Source organism: Peromyscus maniculatus, chromosome 8, assembly GCF_049852395.1.
Source record: "Peromyscus maniculatus bairdii isolate BWxNUB_F1_BW_parent chromosome 8, HU_Pman_BW_mat_3.1, whole genome shotgun sequence".
In the NCBI taxonomy this organism is placed as follows: Eukaryota; Metazoa; Chordata; class Mammalia; order Rodentia; family Cricetidae; genus Peromyscus; species Peromyscus maniculatus.
The window spans coordinates 63914296-63935345 of NC_134859.1; the positions used below are offsets into that span (position 1 = coordinate 63914296).

At 51.9% G+C, this 21050-nt stretch overlaps 1 protein-coding gene across 9 annotated transcripts; it reads left to right on the forward strand.

The window, feature by feature from the left end:
* The first annotated feature begins 34 nt into the window (after window positions 1–34).
* On the forward strand, window positions 35–20238 carry Flot2 (flotillin 2). Of its 9 annotated transcripts, none has more exons than XM_076542944.1 (12): window positions 55–234; window positions 8955–9036; window positions 13334–13424; window positions 14895–14985; window positions 15940–16063; window positions 16955–17073; window positions 17195–17308; window positions 17413–17532; window positions 17616–17830; window positions 18227–18410; window positions 18723–18872; window positions 18985–20238. In XM_076542944.1, exons 4-12 carry the CDS (start codon window positions 14911–14913, stop codon window positions 19021–19023), a joined length of 1140 nt encoding a protein of 379 aa, XP_076399059.1. In that variant the 5' UTR covers window positions 55–234; window positions 8955–9036; window positions 13334–13424; window positions 14895–14910; the 3' UTR covers window positions 19024–20238. The 9 variants fall into 9 exon arrangements, with proteins under 9 accessions (XP_006977515.1, XP_076399065.1, XP_076399059.1 ...); XM_076542946.1 differs by having other exon boundaries at window positions 96–203; XM_076542945.1 differs by lacking the exon at window positions 55–234 and adding an exon at window positions 6950–7082.
* Window positions 20239–21050: the final 812 nt, after the last annotated feature.

The window sequence follows — 21050 nt, forward strand, 5'->3', positions numbered from 1 at the left end:
CTCTCTCCACTCGCCGGCCCCGCCCTCCGCCGCCGCCACACTTCCGGCGGGGCCGCAGCCGCGGAGGGGCGTAGGCAGGCGACGCGGGGGGAGGCGGGATAGGCTGGGCGCGGCCGGTGCTGCGGACCCGCCACAGCCCTCCGGGTCACTGCAGACCGAGGGCCTGCTTGCCTACCTGCGGCGCCATGGGCAATTGCCACACGGTAGGGCCCAACGAGGCACTGGTGGTCTCAGGTGAGGCGACGGGGAGGGCGGGGGAGGCCGGCCGAGGGTGCGGGACCCCGGGGCCGCCCCGAAGCCAGCCCCCCAAGAGCGGTATCCCTCCCCACGGCGTGGCCTCGGGCGCTCAGCCCTTCCTCTCCTCCGCGGTGGGTTGGGGGCTTCTAATGTGTGTGGGTCCCAGTGCACGGTCGCGTAGCTCTGGAAGGCAGGTGCCTGGCCGGGAGGGCCGGAGGCACGGGTTCCTCTTTTCCGGGTAAGGCAGACCCGTTAATTCCGAGCAGGCTGGGGCTTGCCAGGACTTACTGGCATCGACCTAGCGCCCTGGAAACGCTGGTGCGGCCTCTACTGTTGGGTAACCGGGCTCTGGCCTGTAGAGCTCTAGATTACAAAATGCTGCACGCTCTAGCTTTGACTGGGTGGGGCTGGGGGACTACCGCATTGGGAGCCTTAGGGCTGATGTTTATGTAGGTGGTATATTAGGATGTCTTAGGAGGCAGCTAAAGCTACCTGGGGTCCTGTTGCATGCTAGCTCGCTGTATCTCTTCCCACCATCAGCACTGATTTTCAGCGTGTATGCAGAATTACCAAGGCTGGCTGCCAAAAGGGGAGGTAGAAGCCCCGAGCCAGGGCTTCTGGCTGCCATTCTTGGGGAGTGGTAATGAATCCACTGGGCCCTCAGATTGGGATCTCAAAATCAGTCTCTTTACTGAGACATCCTCACAGTCTCCAACCCGGACCCTGCCCCAGTGGGAGAAATACGATACCCCATCTCATTAAAGACTAGAAGTCGGGGTTAGAAGGGAACACACAGAGGCCAACTTTGGCATCCGAAAGCCCAGGCTCGTCTCCCCCCACCACCCATACCTAAAGATGGTTTTTGGAGCCGTATAATAATTTGAGTGGGTTTGGGTTTCCAGGTTTTTTTTGGGGGGGAGGGGCTAGTTTGTTGTTGTTGTTGTTTGGGTTTGGTGGTTTTTGTTTTTTTTTTTTGGAAGGTTACTTTTATTATTTTTAAGTGTGTTTGTGTGTCTGGGGATATGTGTAGGTGAGTGCAGGTGCCCACAGAGGCCCCAGGTGTTGAATCCCTCTGGAGCTGGAGTTAGAGATGATTATGAGCCACCTGACATAAGTACTAGGCATTGAACTTGGATCCTCTGGACGAGCAATATGTGCTCTCAACCTCTGAGCCATATCTTCAGCCGGTGTTTCTTTGTTTTGGGAGAAAGACTTTCTTGGTGCCCCTGCCTGGAACTGTGTAAACAAGGTTGACTTGGAGCTTGCAGTGATCTTCCTGCCTCTGACTCCCCACTGACGGGATCACCACCACACCCAGCTTGGTTTCGTGTGAGTGTGCTTATGGTGCTGGGAACCAAACCCTGAGAACTCAACTCATGCTGGTCAATCACTGTGCCGCACTCCTCAGGCCTAGAAGGCTTCTAGACACCAGCATCTGGGGTTCAGCAGGTAAGGGAGATTGCACCAAGCCTGATGATCTGAGTATAACCCCCAGGACTCAGGAAGGAACCCACTACTGTAAGAGATCCACACGCATGTACACACACACACACACACACACACACACACACACAATGCTGAAAATGTTTTCTTTCAATGGGTATGGTAGCACACGCCTTTAATCCCGAGCACTTGGGAGGCACAGTCTGGCAGATCTCTGAGTTTGAGGCCATAGCCAGGGCTGTCAGAACATAGAAATGAAAATTGTTTTCAACGAATAAATCAGAAGAAACCGAAGTCTGAGGCTGGAGAAATGGCTCAGTTAAGAGCACTTCCTGCTGTTGCAGGGGACCAGGGTTCCATTTCCAGCCCCCACACTGCAGCCAGCAGCTCTCCACCTCCAAACCCGGGCCAGACACCCTCTTCTGGCCTCCTTGACACTGTACACAAGTGGTGCACAGACACACATGCAGGCAAAAACCTACACACACAAAAGTAAAATAAAATCTCAAAGACAGGTAGTGTGGCACATGTCTTTAGTCTCAGCACTCAGGAGGCAAAGGCAGATCTCTGTGAGTTTGAGGCCAGCCTGGTCTACAGAGCGAGATCCAGGACAGACAGGGCTACACAGAGAAACCCTGTATCGAGGGGGAAAAAAATCTCAAAGACAAACAAAACCAGAGTCTGCACTGCACTTTTTCTTACGATTTTTCAGGAAGCCCAGACTCTGGGCTGAGGAGACCAAAGCTTGGGTTCTGCCCTATGGAAAGCCTGGCGACTCCGAGGTGAGCGGAGGCCCCGAGATGGGTTGCTGTGCACATTTTCTACTTTCTCGGTGGCCTGCTCTCAGGCCAGAGCAATGCAGTGCTAGACTGGGAACTGTTCTGAGAATCAAGGATGGGCACAGGGTTGGAGGACCAGGGAGGGGGTGTCTTAGCATAATAGTACCTTGGGACTTGAGGTAATGCCAGACTCAGTGCCCTCTTTTTTTTTTTTTTTTTTTAAGTTTTATTTATTTATTTTATATGTATTGGTGTTTTGCCTGCATGAGTCTGTGCTCCACATGCTTGAGTTACAGAGAGTTGTGAGCCTCCATGTGGGTGCTGGGAATTGAACCTGCGTCCTCTAGAAGAACAGTCAGTGCTCTTAAATACTAAGCCATCTCTCCAGCCCCCCAGTGCCCTCTTTTGAATGGATTCCCAGAACAGAGCAGAGCGACCGCCCCCTCTGGTCTGTGTGTCCCTTGAACTTGCGTCTAAGTCCAGAGGCGCTTGGCCATGTTTCAGGAGAAGCTGTTAATTCCGGTGGTCCTCTTTTACATTCCTTGTTATTGTCCAGCCTCCCTCCATCATTCTGTAACACACAACTGCTTTCTCCTTCTAGTGTCAGAAATTTTATTTGTTTAGGGCTGGAGGTGTAGCTTAATTGTGCACAAGGCCAAAGCATATCTCTAACCCCAGCACTTGGGGTGGGGGTGGGGAGGCAAGAGAATCAGAAGTTTAATGTTATTTTTGTCTGCATATAGAGTTGGAGGATAGCTTGGGCTACATGAGGCCTTTGTGTGTGTGTGTGTGTGTGTGTGTGTGTGTGTGTGTGTGTGTGTGTGTGTGTGTATTCCTACCTTAAAAACATTTTAAAGGAGGCCTGGAGAGATCACTCAGCAGTTAAGAGCACACAGGCTGTTCTTCCAGAGGATCAAAGTTCAGTTCCAAGCACCCACATGGCAGCTCACACCTGTTTGTAACTTCAGTACCAGGGGATCTGGCACCCTCACACAGACATCCATGCAGGTGAAACACGATGCACATAAAATAAAAATAAACCATTTTTTAAATTAATAAAAAGACACAAATGTCTTTAAAAAAAATTGAGGAGAGGCTGGGGTGTGACTGGCAGAGTACTTGCCTAGCACATGTAAGAGTTAAATCTTAGCACCAGTAATTACAGTGATGAACACCCAAGCGTAATCTCGGCACATAGGTGATTAAGACAAGAGGAACAGAAGAGAAAACAGGAAAGTTTTAGGGTTTGTTTGTTTGAGACAGGATCTCACTACATAGATCAGGCTGGCCTCCCAACTCACAGAGATCCACCTGCCTCTTAAGTGTTAGGGTAACAGGTGTATGCCACCATGCCCAGCTTAAGAAAAGAAAATTTTAAGGAAAAACTTTCCATTGGGAAAGGGGGAACCATAACTGATAGTTAATATTTCCTATGATTGTGTCAGCACAAGCCAGGATCCTACGGCGGATATTTACCTACCACCCCGAAGCTGCGGGCACCTTGTTAGCCGTGCGGTGGTGGTGCACGCTTTTAATCCCAGCACTCAGGAGGCAGAGCCAGGTGGATCTCTGTGAGTTCGAGGCCAGCCTGGGTTACAGAGCAAGATCCAGGATAGGCACCAAAACCACATGGAGAAACCCTGTCTCAAAAAAAGGAAGAAAAAAAAAAAAAGCTTTTTTCATATATTGTCTATTTTGTTTTTCTAGCAGTTCATTAGCTTCTGTTATTTTTTCTTAGGTATTTGATTTGATGCATGTATAGACATTTTTAGAATGAGTCCTTAGATACAGCTGGATTATTAAAAGGGTTTGTTCACGAGGCATGCTGGTTCATCCCTGTAATGCCAACACTGAGGAGACAGGAGAACTCGTATTCACTGCAAGTTCCAGGCCAGTTGGAACGCCATAGTAAACCCTGCTGTAAAAACAAACAACCGGCTGCATAGAAGGCCCAACGGGAAATGTCTTACCCACCCTACCCAGGACCCATGGAAAAAGTGGGTGCTGCAGCATTGCTTGTAACGCTAGTGACTCTAGTGTTGGGGAGCAGAGACAGGAGGAGGTGTAACTCCACGGCCAGCCAACCTAGCTAAAACAGTGAGCTTTGGAGTCGGTGAGGGTGTCTGGATGGATGGATGGATGGAGAGAGAGAGAGAGAGGGAGAGATAAAGAAGGTGAAGTGTTTGAGGTAAGACATTCCAGTGCCAATCTCTGGCCTTCATATGAGCCTGCATGGACAAGTGTACACACACACACACACACACACACAATGGTGCTTGGGCTAAGAGGCTGCTGGGAGTAGGGGCAGTTTGCCATGTCCCAGCTTCCTGTTACTGCCTCTGGGAACCTGGCATGTTGCCCTCGGCTACAGCCAAGCATGATCTGTGACAGACGCTCCTAAGGCCAAAGAGTAATTAAAGGTAAAGGGTAGACACCCACCACCCTGTCCCACGGGTCCCCCACAGCTACTGCCTATTCCGCAGTGTATTGAGAAGTCTCCTAAAGCTGGTCAAAGGCAGCCGTGTCCCAGCCCTGGCCGGGCCAGAAGATGCGGGAGTTGTGATTTCTGACTCTCTTCCAGTTTTATTTGATCCCAAGATGGTTCGGGTTTCAGAGTGACTGCCTGTCCTCTGAGGCCTCTCTCACAACACACCCGGGACAGGGACAGCCCTGCAGACAGGTATTTCCACTCCAGAAAACCAGACTTAGCCCAGGCCATGAGGTCAAGGCCAGACTGAGCTAAAGAATAAAATCCTGCCTCCAAAAAAAACACAAAAGGCAGTGGTTTGGGGGGATGGAGAGATGGTCTGGTGCTTCAGAGCACTGTTGCTTCTAGAGAACTAGAGTTTGGATCCCAGCACCCACATCAGGCAGCTCACCACTGCCTGTCACTCCAGTTCTAGAGGCTATGACACCCTACTCTGGTCCCTAAGGATGCCTGCCCTCACATGCACAATATAAATAAATAAGAATAAATCCTGGAAGCCAGGCAGCGGTGGCACATGCCTTTAATCCCAGTACTCAGGAGGCTGAGACTGGCGGATCTCTGTAAATTCAAGGCCAGCGTGGTCTACAGAGTGAGTTCCAGGACAGCCAGGGCTACACAGAGAAACCCTGTCTTGAAAAAACAAAAAATAAATAAGTAAATATTTGAAGAAAAAAGAAAAAAAAAGCTGGGTATGTTGGTGCATTCCTTTAATCTCAGGCTCAAGAGGCAGAAGTAGACAGATCTCTGAGTTGAGGCCGGCTGGCCAGCCTGGTCCATGTAGTAAGACCCTGCCTAAAACCAAAACAGACAAATCCTGGGGCTGTAGCCCAGAGTGCTTGCCTAGCATGCTCAAGACCTGGGTTTGAGCCCCAGTACTGCATAAACTGGGTGTAGTGGTGTACACACAAATAAGTAAGTACACCCACATGCACACACAAAAATATGCAAGGGTACTAGAGATACAGCTCTTGTATAGGTGGACTTTTCTTTCCCCCGCGCCAGTTTCCAAATAACTGACACAGAGACTTAATTTTAATTATATAGCTCAAGCTTTTATTAGCTAATGTTTACATTTAAATTAACCATATTTCTTACCTACCCTCTGCCACGTGGCAGTACCTTCTTTCAACACGGTGCGTTCATCTCTCTGCGTCCAGCATTCTCTCTGTCCCAAAAATCCTGCCTGGCTATCAACCAGTCAGCTTTTTATTAACAGAGAGAGCAACACATTTTCACGGTGTACAGAGGATTATTCCACAGCACTCTTGTGCAAGGCCCTATTTTCCCCCCAGCATTGAAAAGACATAGTAAGATTCATATAAGCCATGTTTAAAGTGTTCAACAGCCACACGTGACTAGTAGCTACCATTTTGTGCACCATAGAATGCTCCAGAAACTGGGGCTGTAGTAGAGTGCTTGACTGGCATTCAGAAACTCCACATTCGATCATAGGCATCTCTGGGAGTTACAGACCAGCCTGGTCTCTATAGTCACTTCCAGGCCACCTGGCCTACACAATGGGATTCTGTCTTTAAAAACAACAAAAAATCCTGCACCAGAAGTTACACTTGTATCAGCCATGTGCTTTGCCTGGGTTACTGCAGGAGCTCTCCAGTCTGTTTTCTTAACCTCAGTCTCTTCCTCCTTCAGAAAAGTAGTCTTTGTGTCTGTTTTGTTTTGTAGTTGTTGTTGTTGTTGTTGGTGGTGGTGGTGGTGGTGGTAAGACAGGTCCTCAGAGACAGCATAACCAGTTACAAAAATCTACTAGACCCTTACCCTCGGGAGGCAGACATCCTTAAGCTTTCATGAAAACCCAAACTCTTTTTTTTTTTTAAACTCCAAAATTCTGTTTCCTTTGATTCATGTTTCCTGTGTGTCTCTTTGCACAGTACATTAACTCTCCATGCAGCTTTTACTAACAGTGCCTGAAATGGATGAGTAGCAGGAGTTCACCATGAGAATTTCAGCAATTGATTTTTTTTTTTTTTTCATTTCTGAGCAGAGAACATGCTAAGCATGACCACCGCCAGCTTTCAGGAGCCTCTCCTTCTGAAGTCTTCCCCTTATCTCACTACTACAAGCTGGCCTTAGTTTTCAGGCCTCACTTCCCTGCCTGTGCCCACAAGGGAAACAAGGTGATTCTAAGTGCTCTGGGCTTTGGGAGCAGAACACCAGCCCCTCTGAGACAGATCTGTCAAGCACAGCTTGGTTGTTGCCTGGACTCCTAAGACTTCCCTCCCCCACCCTCTCCCCAGAGGGCTGCCCCTCTATCCCGCTCCATCTGGCTCACAGTGGTGAGTGAGCCTCAGGATATGATCCTCCCAGGATATGCTTCTTCCAGTCTTACCTCCTATGAGGCTTTTTAATTTTTATTTTATGTGTATGGATGCTTTGCCAACATGTATACATGTGTACCATGTGTGTGCCTGGTGCCAGAGAGAGCATTGGATCTCCTGGGACTGGAGTTACTGTGAGCCAGCATGTGGGAGCTGGGAATCGAACCCAGGTCCTCTGGAAGAGCAGCCCCTGCTCTTAACCACTGAGCCGTCTCTCCAGCCTCCTCCTGTAAGATTTTAGCCCGGTAGTGGTGGCGCACACCTTTACAAGAACTTGGGAGGCAGAGGCAGGCAGATTGCTGTGAGTTGGAGGCCAGCCTGGTCTACAGAGCAGGTTCCAGGACAGCTAAGACTTATATAGAAAAACCCTGTCTTGGAAAACCAAAAAAAAAAAAAAAAAAAGATTTTATCTTCATCTCTATTTCCCTAGCACGGAAACAGATTCTCTATTTGTTGGTAGAATGAATAAATTAAAATAGAAGCTTTTCCTGTCCATTCATTTGGTCTGTCCTCTTGAAGCACTTACACTCCAAAATACTCCATTGGTTATCCTTTTGACACAGATTGCCTGTCTTTTCCAGTTTTTATTTGGTTAGTTGATTGGTTTTTTGTTTTGTTTTGTTTCCCTAGAGACAGGGCTTCTCTGTGTGGCCCTGGCTGTCCTGGAACTTTCCCTGTAGACCAGGCTGGCCTCAAACTCACAGAGAACTGCCTGCCTCTGCCTCCCAATGCTTAAAGTGTGCACCACCATCCTGGTTGCAAATTGCCTGTCTTAAAAACTAGGTTTTAGGGGCTGGAGAGATGGCTCAGCGGTTAAGAGCACTGGCTGCTCTTCCAGAGGTCCTGAGTTCAATTCCCAGCAACCACATGGTAGCTCTTAACTGCCTGTAACTCCAATTTCAGGTGATCAGACACCTTCACACAGATATACAAGCAGGCAAAACATGAGGGCACATGAAATAAAAATAGATAAATCATTAAAAAAAACAAAAACCAGGTTCTACCCTGAAGGCGGAGAACTTGTCTTGCATTTATGTGTAATCTCAGCACTGACCACCAACAGTAGCAGTTGTCAAGTCTCAGAGCAGTTAAAGGCCAGAGTTAAACTGGGTGTGGTGCCATACGCACACACACACCCCGTAATCCCAGTATTGGGAAGGCAGAAGCAGGAGGATTCGGGATAGCCTGGGCTACATAGTAAGCCCCAGTTTCAAAATAAAAAAACAAAGCCAGAGTTGTGGTTCCTATCTGTAACTGGTCCTTCAGGAGGCTAAGGCAAGAGGGTCACTGAAAGTTCAAGGCCAGTTCATAGAGTTCAGTAGGCAAAGCCTGATGACCTGAGTTCAGTCCCCAGAACCCACACGGGGGAAGGAGAGAACCAGCCTCTCCAAGCTGTCCTCTGACCTCCACACACAGGCTGTGGCACACCTTCACGCACACACAAATCAATGTCACTTGAAAACAATATTTAGTTCGAGGCCAGCCTGATCTATAGAGTGAATTCCAAGACATCCAGGGCTTCACCGAGAAACCCAGTCTCAAAGGGAAAAAAATAAAAATAAAAAACAACCAAACAAAAATACTTAATATGTAAAACAGGCCAGAGTCGTGGGGTGGAGGGCAGGTGGACGGAGAACTGACTGACCAGCGGTGGTTTGCTTTGCTCCCCAGGGGGCTGCTGTGGCTCCGACTATAAACAGTATGTGTTTGGCGGCTGGGCCTGGGCCTGGTGGTGTATCTCGGACACTCAAAGGTAAGGGCCTAGGGGCTTGGCGTCTGTCATCCTGGTGGGCAGGAAGGGGGTGTCCAGTGGGCCCGCTCCTTTCACCACACAGCCAGACAGAGCATCTCCCATCCCACCTTCCATCTTGGGGGAGGAGGCCCCGTGAGGAGAGACAGAAATGGGCTGCGCAGGGATAAAGGAGGCACACACCAGGAAGATCTGTCCTGTCAGCCTGTCTTTGTTGGTTTTGGTTTTTGTTTTAAATTGTAATAAAAACCATGACCAAAAGCCACTTGGGGAAGAGGGAAATGATTTCAGCTTACAACTCTCAGGTCACACTCCATCACTGAGGAAGTCACAGAGCAGGAACGCAAAGCAAGAACCTGGAGGCAGGAAGTGATGCAGAGGCTATGGAGGAAGAATGCTTACCGACTTGTTCCCCATGGCTTGCTTAACCATCCAAGACCACCTGGCCAGGGTGGCAACCCCTGTAACGGGCTGGGCCCTCGCACATCAATTAAAAATCAAGAAAATACCCAATAGACTTGCCTACAGGCCGGTCTGCGGAGACATTTTCTCTATTAAGATCTCCTCTTTCCGGGTGTGTCTGGGATTGTGTCAGTTTGACAGGAAACAGTCAGCACAGCCCTCCCCTCCATTTACTGAGTGTTCTTTCCTATCGGAAGTGGTTCTGCTCCTGTCCCAAAGACTGCAGGTCACACCCAGGCGGGATCTTAGTGTCTGTACGCTAGCTCAGTGACTCAGAAAGGCTTGCCAGGCTCACGTCTGCCAGCCCAGCCTTCAGGAGGACTGAGGTCAAGGACTGTCATAAATGCGGCACCAGCCTAAGCTACGGAGTTCCAATCCAGGTTGGCGTACACAGAAAGACCCTGGCTCAAAAAGATCTTAATTATACCTGACATGCTAGCACAGATTTGGGAAGTGAAGGCAGGAGAATCAGGAGTTCAAGGCCAGCCTGAGCTACATATGAGTTTGAGACCAACCTGGACTGCTTGAAACCCTGTCTCAAACAAACAAAAAAGTCTTAATTATACACTACTTGAAAGGGGTATACAGAGGGAGGAAACATCAGGCAGGATCTACATCCATCCTCTCCTGTACTCGCCTAGGGGCAGTTCCCACCAGAGTCAGAATGGATGTACAGTCAGATGTGATCTGTAACAGCAGTGGTCTAGGGATATAAGAACTTTCTGCTGGGGTCTGGCAAGACAGTTTGGAATCCTAAGTCAGTATGGAGAATCTCCAGGCTGAAGCATAATAAACATAATAAAGGCAGAGAAGTGTTGGTTTCCCGTAGTGTCCACCTTCCAGTTCTCCCTGCTGGTGCCTCCAGAGCTCAGCACAGGGCCAGATCCAGCTTCCCCGCTGCATCAGTGCCTACAACCCAGGAGCATTCCAGCCACCATCCTTTCCTCATGGTAGAATATGGAGCTGGTATCCCAAGGAGGTAGCAATGGAAATTCCAGCAGAAATCCCCCTCCCCAGCTCCCACCAGTCAGCAAAGAGCCCCATGTCTGCATGAAGTTGCTGGTGCTTGGGTGTCTGTGGCATCCTAAGGCTGAGGGATGGGAAGCATGACTTTCTAACATCACTGATTCCCAGTAACCCCCTCCACTCTCCTGTCTTCCCCTTTACTCTATTTTCCCTACCTAAGGGGATCCTGAGGGACTCTTCTCCCCCAAGACCATCAATGTCGTAATCAGTTACAGTTTCCACTTCCAAGAGTCCTAGGCACACCTGGCTGGATCAGCTAGCCTGCCAGAAGGCATGGGAACACCCTCCAAAGGCCCAGACAGCTAGACCTGGCCAGAGATTGGTCCAGTACGGCTAGCTGTTGCCGAGGCAATGGCCGTGTGTTCCTGTTCTCTCCATCTCAGGTCTCCTCCTCCTTACCCCAGGGAACAGAGCTCCAAGACAGGAAGGCTAAGTCTCCCTGACAGACAGCAGGTAGGAGGTGAGAGCTGACCTCAAGTTCACCATGCTCCCTCTGGGTGAGCAGGCTTCACCTACAGCTTCCTCCCTCTTTTTTCCTTTCTAGAGTTTGCCCCTTCTCCAGCCCCTAGCCCACGTGTGGGACATCTCCATAGCTGGCCACCTTCATTTCCCTAGCCTGGCAGGAGCCTTCTGGGTCAGAGCAGAGGCCTCTAACCTAGTGTGGTGGCCAACTCTAGAGACTAGACCTAAAGTTCAACATAGAATTGGGCTACAGAGAGTTCTTGACTAGCAGGCTAGGCTGTAGACTCTTAAACAGAAGGGGAGTGAGGCTAGAGGGTTGGCTCGGTGGTAAAGAACATAAAGAGCATGTATTGCTCTCGCAGAGGACCCAGGTTCAATCCTAACCACCCACATAGCCGCTCACAACTGTCCCTAACTCCAGTCCAAGGGGTCTGATGCCCTCTTCTGACCTCCTTGGGAACCAGCACACACATGATACACAGTCCTACATGCAGGCAGACACTTCTAAACATAAAAATAAAATGTAAAAGTCTTTAAAAAGAAAGAAGAGGGCTGGAGAGATGGCCCAGCGGTCAAGAGCACTGGCTGCTCTTCGAGAGGACCCGGGTTCAATTCCCAGCACCCACATGGCAGCTCACAACTGTCTGTAATTCCAGTTCCAGGGGATCTGACACCCTCACACATAAAATAAAGTTTAAAAAAGAAAGAAAGAATCAGGCCTGTAACTCAGCCTCCTTCTGGAGAACTTTGCACAGCTGGTGTCCGTCACTCAGCTGTGATACTGGTCATCCTTCTTCAAGGCAGGTGAATCCTCTGGCTTTTCTTCGCTGCAGCATCCTCTGTATTCCTGAGGCCCTTATGTGATAGCTCTTTCCCTTACCTGAGGAATTCTTGTACTTCTGGCATCTGAGCTGCAGCCTCCCTCCCTCCCCCCTCCCTTCCTCCCTCCCTCCTTCACCCTCCCTTCCTCCCCTCTTCTTCCTTCCCTCCCTCCTTTCCCAGAAGAAGGCTCTGCTGGGTTCCTGTCTGAGCCAGGTCAAGGTGTAGTGAAGCGGTTTAGTATTTGTCCAGCATGTTCAAGGCCCTGGGTTCCAGACCCAGCACTGAAAAAAATGTAAAAAGTCGTCCTCTTGGGCTTGGGGGTGCCAGTATGAAGGGATCAACTGAAGGCAACCTTTGCACATCTGCATGCCCAGAGCCCCCAGGCTGCAGCTTTGAGAGCGGCCTGTCCCTCCCCAGCCTTCCCACCCCATCCACCAGCCTCTGCCCCTTGACTCTCAACCTCTGCTTGCCCTTCCTTGGGTTTAAGGAACCCATTCACACTATCTATAGCCTGCCTCTGCCTGTACCACTGCCCTGCACATGTGCACACAGCTGGAGTGAATCTCCCAGCCTACAGGCACTGTTTTATCTTTTTCTTTTTTGTTTGTTTGGTTGATTGGTTGGTTGGTTGGTTGAGACAGGTTTCTTGTGTATCTCAGGCTGTCCTGGAACTCGGTCTGTAGACCAGGGTGGCCTGCAACTCAGAGATCCGCCTGCCTCTACTTCCCGAGTGCTGGGACTAAAGGTGTGCGCCACCACCACCCACTTGTTTTCTTTACTAGTACTCTTTACCACCGCCCACTTGTTTTCTTTACTAGTACTCTTTTCTTTGCCCATCCCCAACTTTGGGATTCCACATACTATCATCCCATCATCACTCATCAGTCTCTGAATATTCTTGCAAAAGTATTCTTTTTTTCCCCGGCCTTCTTTGGTCCCCCTTCCCAGTCAGACATTCCAGATTTTCCTTGAGATATCCTAGATCTAAATTGCCTTTTAGTGATATTAACCCCAACCTTGAGGGTCCATTCCCCAAACAGGATTAAGTATTTGCTGTGGCTTGTTAATTCCCAGAGTGGCCACCTCATCCTGACTTCTGGAAACAGGTTTCCCTGTTAGGAGGGTGGAGATAAGGCTAAGTTCCCCAGATCACGGCAGGAGTGTCTTGAAAAGTGACATTGTTGCAACCTGGGTGCTCTCTGCATAGGCCCCTGGGCTCTGGACACAAGCCGACCTCTCCCCCAGCCCAGCAGCTCTGCTGTGAAGAGGGGGTGGGGCCAAGATGAAAGGCTAGAAAGCCTCAGGCCAGCAAGGGGGTTCCTGTGTTCCTTGCAGCCTTAGACGGAGCTGGCGGGGGCGGGTGGACGTATTGAGAACACCACACCATGCCCTGTGTGTCAGGCATCCGTGCTTATCTGGTAACCACGATGTGTGTTTACTGTGTCCCTTCCTACCCTTCCTGTCCCCACCTTGCCCTACCTCCCCTTCCTCCCCCCCCCCCCCCCCCCCGCCCCCGGCTGCTCCTCAGACTGTCTCTGGAGGTTATGACCATCCTGTGTCGCTGTGAGAATATTGAGACGTCGGAGGGGGTCCCGCTATTCGTAACAGGGGTTGCACAGGTAATAACCCGCCTGCCTCCTCCTCTGTGTCTAACCTTCTCTTCCTGCCCTGTGGGGCCTGGCAGGCGGAAGCTGGATGGAATCTCCTCCTGAGAGTGTGCCTCCCCCGCCCCACTCTGCTGCTGCTGTAGGTGCCAGGGTAGATTCAGGTAGATCCCCAGGTTCCCTGCCTTTGCCCCGGAAGGCTACGTAGAGAACACTCGGGGTCTGCAGGTTCTGTCGGGTCCCCGTGGTTGTCCTGCAGCCATAGCTTGGCTAGACTGCTGAGCAGTTCCAAGAGCTTTTCTCCGTAGCAGGCAGATTCCTGTCTTCCTTGCTTCATGTGTCAGCTCTGGTGTGCACTGTCTTAGTTTCAGGAACTGGGAATGAGGCAGTGCCCATCAGAGGCCCCGACCAGCTCTTGCCAGTAGCTCCCCAGGCTGGAGAGGTTTGAACGGCACCTTGTCCTTCTCTTTCCTCAACACTAAGTTGCCCTGCAGCCTTCTCAGGCAAAAACCCAGCATCCCCACTTTGTTCCTTGCCCGTCCCACCAGCTCCAGCGAGGAAGGACATCCTCATCCATTAGCCTCTGCACCCATGAGAAAGACAGGCTCCAGTACAGAGGTCTGTACCCCTGTGTGGTACAAGTAGTGTCCAGGCTTCCCTCAGCAACCGTAATTCCTTCTATACCAGCACTATACTTGAGACCTCTGGCAATGCCCAGGTCCCTTTTTAGCTTAGGTAAAGGAAGACACGGGGAGTCACATTGTTAGGGACAACAGCTCTCTCTAAGGGTGATCATGCTAGTGTAACTCCAGGCTGCATTTCCCAGTACCAAAGGGTGTCCTTCAAGTCATGACCTGTAGCCTAGGAGAAGGGCCAGACAGCTTCCCTGGCAAGGGGCAAGTGTAGGGTTATTTATATATTGGCCTAACTGTGGGCATACCCTCAGCATGCCTGTCCAGTAGGCAGAGCTTTCTAGAGAGCCTCCTAAGGCATACTGAGGTACTGAGTAGACCCAGGGAGTAAGGAGGGACCCCTGGGGAACATTGAGGTGACACCCACGCACAGCCTTCATGACAGTCTGGAGGCCCAGCATCCGCTTTCTGTTCTAGAACACACACACACACACACACACACACACACACACACACACACACACATACTGCTATTGCCTAGGCTCTCCCTGTGCCCATCAGCCCCAGAGCGCCACAGCCTCCTCTTTCTTGCTTGATTTCCCTTACACTTCAAGCCAGGATGATAAACATAACAACATAACACATATGTATACATATGTCACCCACTTACCTGCTTCCCCTGGAGCCACCTGCCCCTCCCCTCCCTCCACACACAGCCAGCTACATACCGCTGAAGGCTCCTCTTCACCGGGACCTTTGGCCTGTCCCGGCTGGCGCAGTGAGATGCTGGACTCTTCCACACCCCAAGCCCTGGGCCCCCAGACCCATGTCCCTGTTTTGCATTTCTTGGCAGGATTTCCCTAGAGATTATGACGTTGCAGCCCCGCTGTGAGGACGTAGAGACGGCCGAGGGGGTAGCTTTAACTGTGACTGGTGTCGCCCAGGTATAGTAACTCAGCAGCCCCACGCATGTCCATTGAGGTGCCTCGTCCCCATTGCGGGTTTTGGGGGAGGAGGAGAGGACAGCAGCCAGGGGATGTCTCTCTCCAGAACTGTCACCGCTGCACCAGGACCATCATTGGAACATGCCCACTTGGCCCCAGTGGCCTCCCGCAAAACTAACAGACACTCTTTCTCTCCCCAGTGGCCTCTCAAGACAAAACCAGTGTTGAGGGCTCCTGTCCTACTAACCCACCCTCATTTTTTACAGGCATAGGACCCAACGGACCCCAGGGTTCAGGCCTCCCTTGTTCCCTGGGTAGCTCAGAGGAAGAGACTGTGAGGCCGAGGAGTTCTGGCCTCTGGGTATTCTAGGAGCTGCTTGTCGACCTCCTGACCTCCTCGGCTGGGGCCTGGGAGGGGTGTCCCACCCTAACCCACCGTCAACTTCACAGGGCAGTGAGGTTCTCTCCCTGTTATTGTCTCTGATGAGGGAGTTGACAGAACACCTGGAGAGGCAAAGCCACTGTCATTTACACCCTGAGGAACTGTCTCCTGCCCTGTCTAGGGTCTTTCCAACTCCATTTGTCTGTCTGTCTGTGTCCTTACTGCTCACTCTCCTTTTCACACTCCTGCCTCTAAGCCTGAGGCTTTTCCATCTCTGGGGAGGCTGCAGAGGAAGAGCTGGCTGGTGTGAAAACAGTGGGCTGGAGGGTGGGGAAATGGGTGTGGGAGAGGCCAGATCAGGACCTGGGACCACCAGTGAAGACTGAATCTCAGTGTAAGAGTTCCTGGTGGTGCCGCTCTCCCTTCAGGGGTCTCAGAAGGCCCCTCTGCAGTCCCGGGGCCAAGCAGTCTGACAAGGAGGGAGTGAGCACAGCTGTCAGCCAGCCTCTGCAGCTCAGGGCCTGGGCCTCTGTCTGCCTTCCAGCTGACTCGGCGCTCTGTGTCCTTGGCAGGTGAAAATCATGACCGAGAAGGAACTCCTGGCCGTGGCCTGTGAACAGTTCCTGGGCAAGCATGTGCAGGACATTAAGAACGTCGTCCTACAGACCCTGGAAGGGCATCTACGCTCCATCCTTGGTGAGGCCCTGCCCAGCCTCTGAGCCAGGGCCAGAACATGTGCATGGCTGGGCCGGGAGCCTGTCCCACTGAGGTTTGAGCTAAAACATTTTCTAAGTTTTTAATTTCCAAACTCGAGGTGGACTGAAGGTGTGGTTCAGTGATGAAGCTTAGCATGCAAAAGGCCCTGTGTTTGATGCCCAACACTAGAAGGAGAAGAAAACAGGCTTGGGGAAATAGCTCCATTGGTAAAGTGCTTGTCTACAAGCAAGAAGATGTTCAGTCTTTAGAACCCAGGGTTCTTTAAAAAGCCATCACGTGCTGGAATAGGTTGTGGCGCACGCTTTCAATCCCAGCACTTTAAAGGCAGAGGCAGCTGGATCTCTGTGAGGTCAAGGCTGTACATAGTGCAAGACCAGCCAGGGACTCTGCAGAGAGACTCTGTCTCAAAAAAATTAAAATTAAATTTAAAAAGCCACCATTACCAGGTGGTAGAAGTGCACACCTTTACTTCCAGCTCTCGGGAGACAGAGGCAGGCAGATCTCTGAGTTCGAGACCAGCCTGGTCTACAGAGAGAATTCCAGGACAGCCAGCGCAGTTAAACAGAGAAACCCTGTCTTGAAAAACCAAAAGAAAAAAAAATTTTTTTTAAATGGGGACTTGGAGAGGAAGGGCGTTGAGGTGGCGGTGGCAGACTGCTCAGACATCTGGTACTGCTTGGGACACGTTCGCTCATTCACCCTGGTCCCTACACAAGGAGGCTCAGAGTTAAACCCTTGAAAAGGCACTTCAGGAAGATCCAGCTCATATTGCTTGACCCTTGCATGCACCCAGGCTTGCCCTCAAATGCTTCCTCCCTCTCTCAGCTGGCTAGTCCCTGGAGATTGGTTTATGCTCCTTCTGTCCCTCAGGGACTCTGACTGTGGAACAGATTTATCAGGACCGAGACCAGTTTGCCAAGCTGGTCCGGGAAGTGGCAGCCCCCGATGTTGGCCGTATGGGCATCGAAATCCTCAGCTTCACCATCAAGGTAAGGTGTACTAGGAAGGCTATACCCTTGTGTCCATCTGGGAGATGGGTGCCTGGTAGGAGGGCCACCCTTTGGACCTATGACTGTTCCCAGGGACAGCTGTGCCTCCTTCCTTCCGTAGGACGTTTATGACAAAGTAGACTATCTAAGCTCCCTGGGCAAGACACAGACTGCTGTGGTACAGAGAGATGCAGACATTGGTGTGGCAGAGGCAGAACGAGACGCGGGCATCCGGGTATGCAGGCTTTCCCTTGCATGCCTCAGGACTGGGAGCTCAGGGTGGATGGCCCTGTGGTCCCTCAGCTAACCCTCACACCACCACCCCCTTGCTACTCCCAGGAAGCTGAGTGCAAGAAGGAGATGCTAGATGTGAAGTTCATGGCAGACACCAAGATTGCCGACTCCAAGAGAGCCTTTGAGTTGCAAAAGTCAGCCTTCAGCGAAGAGGTCAACATGAAGGTGAGAAGCCCGAGGTCCCCAGGCACGGGGCTCAGGCCTCAGGGTACGCTGTCCACCCTCTCATGCCAGTCCTCCTGCTACAGACGGCTGAGGCGCAGCTGGCCTACGAGCTGCAGGGGGCCCGAGAGCAGCAGAAGATCCGGCAGGAAGAGATTGAGATTGAAGTAGTGCAGCGCAAGAAGCAGATCGCTGTGGAGACCCAGGAGATCCTCCGCACGGACAAGGAGCTCATCGCCACCGTGCGCCGCCCTGCAGAGGCAGAGGCCCACCGCATCCAGCAGATTGCTGAGGGCGAGAAGTGAGCGCTTGGGCCCGGCAGGCAGGCTAATCAGGCTGCCCCGCCACCAGTGTTCTCCATGCTCCCAACAACAGCTTGCCCAAGTCTGCCCCTTTCTGTGAAGCAGATAAGTGCCCAGGCTTGTTGTCTGGAGGACTCCTCAGTAAGCTAAGAGTCCAGGGTGTCCGGGACAGTGCTCAGCACAGAGGCCTCCTCGTCGGTCCCTCCCACTTGCAGCTGGGAACTGGTGGCTTGTGTTCCACAAGAGCTAGCAGGACAGGCCTTCCTCCTCAAGTGTCTCCTGTCCCTAACAGCCCCCAGAGCAGAGAGCTAGAGGGTGTGCTGGGCCCCAGGTAAGGTTCAAGAGAGCCCCAGCATCTCTTAACTAACTGATCTGCCTGGCCTGGGCTCCCTCAGGGTGAAGCAAGTCCTGTTGGCACAAGCAGAAGCTGAGAAGATTCGCAAAATCGGAGAGGCAGAGGCAGCAGTCATTGAGGCAATGGGCAAGGCCGAGGCTGAGAGGATGAAGCTTAAGGCTGAGGCCTACCAGAAGTACGGGGACGCGGCCAAGATGGCCTTGGTGCTGGAGGCCCTTCCCCAGGTGAGGTTCTCTCCTCCCACCCAAGTGTGCACTCAACGTTCTGGTCTCCTTGCTTGACCACTGGGCAAGTGTCAGGATTTCTCTGGGCCCAGTCTGTAACATCCACACTCTGTTGGAGGGTATGATGAAAACACTCAGCGGGCAGGCAGGGACCCTCTGGCAGGCCCAGACTCTGGCTCATGGGCCTCTGTGGCCGTCCCTTGCTGTCCGGGTTGCTTTGGGTGTGGGTGACATGGAGAAGAGGGGGAAGTACAGGACAGGACAGACGAACAGAGTCAGCACTGTCTCAATGCCAAACACCCCACCTCCTAGATTGCTGCCAAAATCTCCGCCCCGCTGACCAAAGTCGATGAGATTGTCGTTCTCAGTGGAGACAACAGCAAGGTGACATCAGAAGTGAGCCGGCTGCTGGCAGAGCTGCCTGCCTCTGTGCATGCCCTCACCGGTGTGGACCTCTCCAAGGTGTGTACCTTCCCTCGGTGGGAGTCCTAGGCAGCCCACGGGACTGCACAGGCGGATGGGTTCAGGGCAGCAGCCCTCATTCCGTCATCGACGTCGTCTTTCATCCTTGCAGATACCCCTGATCAAGAACGCCACTGGTGCACAGGTGTGAGGCCCCTGCAGACGCACGGCCTTCAGCAGCTGCCCACCTTCCCAGCACCTCCTAACATCACAGGGACAACGAGGACGTTACTACTCTGGTGCCTTATTTTGCAGGGACCAGAACTGCTGCGTGTTCAGGCCATCTCTGGCGAGCCTCCCTCCTCTCCCGTTAGCCCTTTCTTCCTCTCTCTCCCACACCCTCCCATCAACTGCCACATTCATCTAGTGTGTTTTCTCTTCTGCCATATGTGCCTCTTCCTCTGGCTATCTGTTTCTCTCCCCCCTTTCTTCTCACCTCCACACACATCAGATAGTTCAAGCTGAAGATGAAGTTGTTTATGATAATCACTGTCTGTCTGTAAGGAGTGGCCCCACTGCTCCTCAGAATCCTGGTGCCTTCAATTCTACATGTCTCTGTCTGTCTTCCCTAGCCCTGGCAGAGCCCAGCATGGGTACAAGGGTTCTGGGTGGGACACTCACTCTCCTTTCTCCTGGTCTGAACTTCCTAAACTCTGTTACAGGAAGCCCACAACCCACACACTCCTGCCCTTTGAGGCTTGAGTGGCCATGGCCTATTGGGCCCAGAGTAATGCCCTGCACACACCCCAGGCCCGGGCCCGCTGTATCCCTGCCCCTCTCCCCCGCATCCCAGCGGCACAGAGGCAAGGCCTCCTGTCTTAGCGGCTCCCTCAGTTTACTACTGCCTTAGGAGGCCCTGCTCGTGCTCAGGGACATCCCCTTCACTGGCTTGTCCTTGACTGGTGGGGTGGGTCTCTGTCCAGTTCCGCTAAGTCTTTCCCAGGTCAGTGTCTAGCTCTGTTGGGGACAGGAAAGTCTATGGCTCTTCCTGCCAGTGCTACGCTGTCCTGGGCACGGGGCTCTCCCAGGAGGCAAGGCTGTGCCAACCCTAAGAGAACCAAGTGCTGTAGACTGGCCAAACCTCACTCTATGCCATGTTCTTCTGGGCCAGCACGGTGGGGTTCTAGCCATGGGAAGCAGCTAAATCTTCTGTGTCTTTGCACCATTGGTGGCAGAAGAGCCCAATGCCCAAGTATCCTAGTAGGGGTGCAAGGGTGTCCCATGGTCCCAGTCCCCACTCCTGGCCCCGCCCCAGCCTGTGTAGCTGTTCTGCATGTGAATGCTGCATGTCTGGTCTGGGGGTTGGATGTTGCCCTGCCCCCCTGCCTGGCCCCTCTGGTGAAAATAAAGACCTCTTATGCCCACACCTTTCATTGTGTATTCTATGAGGAGAGAGTAGGAACCAGGAACCAACTGGGTCCCCCCAGGTGACCACATCAGCATCAGGGTTGCCCTTTCCTACCCTAGCCACTGGGAGGCATCAGTATACTGGCCTTGCCCTCAGTAGAGACTGACCTTGGCACTGAGACAAGACCTGGGAGAGGGTGGGGCAGGTAGCAGGCTCGCTGCCAGACCTACTCCCGCTCAGCAATGGAGCCCAGTTCTCAGGCCTAAGAGCATGAACTTGGTGCTGGAGAGATGGCTCAGAGGTTAAGAGCACTGGCTGCTCTTCCAGAGGTCCTGAGTTCAATTGAGCATAAAATAAATAAATAAAATAAATCAATAAGAAAAAAAAGCCTGTACTCTGATAGGGCTGCTTGTATTTTAACTTAAATTTTAATTCTGTTGTTGATAAATAACTTCATCTTCTCAGGCCTCAGTATTCTTTTGTTGCTATTTGTGGGTTTTTGCTTGGAGACGGGGTCTCCTCATTAGCCCAGGCTGTTCTCAAACTTGACATGTAATCAGGTCTGACCCTGAGCTCCACTTCCTTCTGCCTTCCCCTTCCAAGTGCTGGGATTACAGGCGTGTGCCACGACATCCAGCAAGATTTCCTAACGTGCCAACGAAAGTGGGGCTGGGGAGATGGCGCAGTGGGTAAGAGCACTCACTGTGCAAGCCTGGGGACCTGAGTTCAATCCCCAGCCCCCACATAGAAACAGTGTAGCCATGTACCCCGTAACCCCAGTGCTAGAGTGGGACAGGATAGGGTTGCTGACAATCAGCCTAGCCAAAAAA

What these genes read in the sequence shown, in the direction of transcription:
- Flot2 (XM_006977453.4), top strand. Translation starts at nt 186, where the DNA reads ATGGGCAATTGCCACACGGTAGGGCCCAACGAGGCACTGGTGGTCTCA. An exon ending in CAGATTGCTGAGGGCGAGAA is followed by an intron (nt 17,831 to 18,226) that starts GTGAGCGCTTGG and finishes GGGCTCCCTCAG; the next exon opens with GGTGAAGCAAGTCCTGTTGG. An exon ending in CCGGTGTGGACCTCTCCAAG is followed by an intron (nt 18,873 to 18,984) that starts GTGTGTACCTTC and finishes TCATCCTTGCAG; the next exon opens with ATACCCCTGATCAAGAACGC.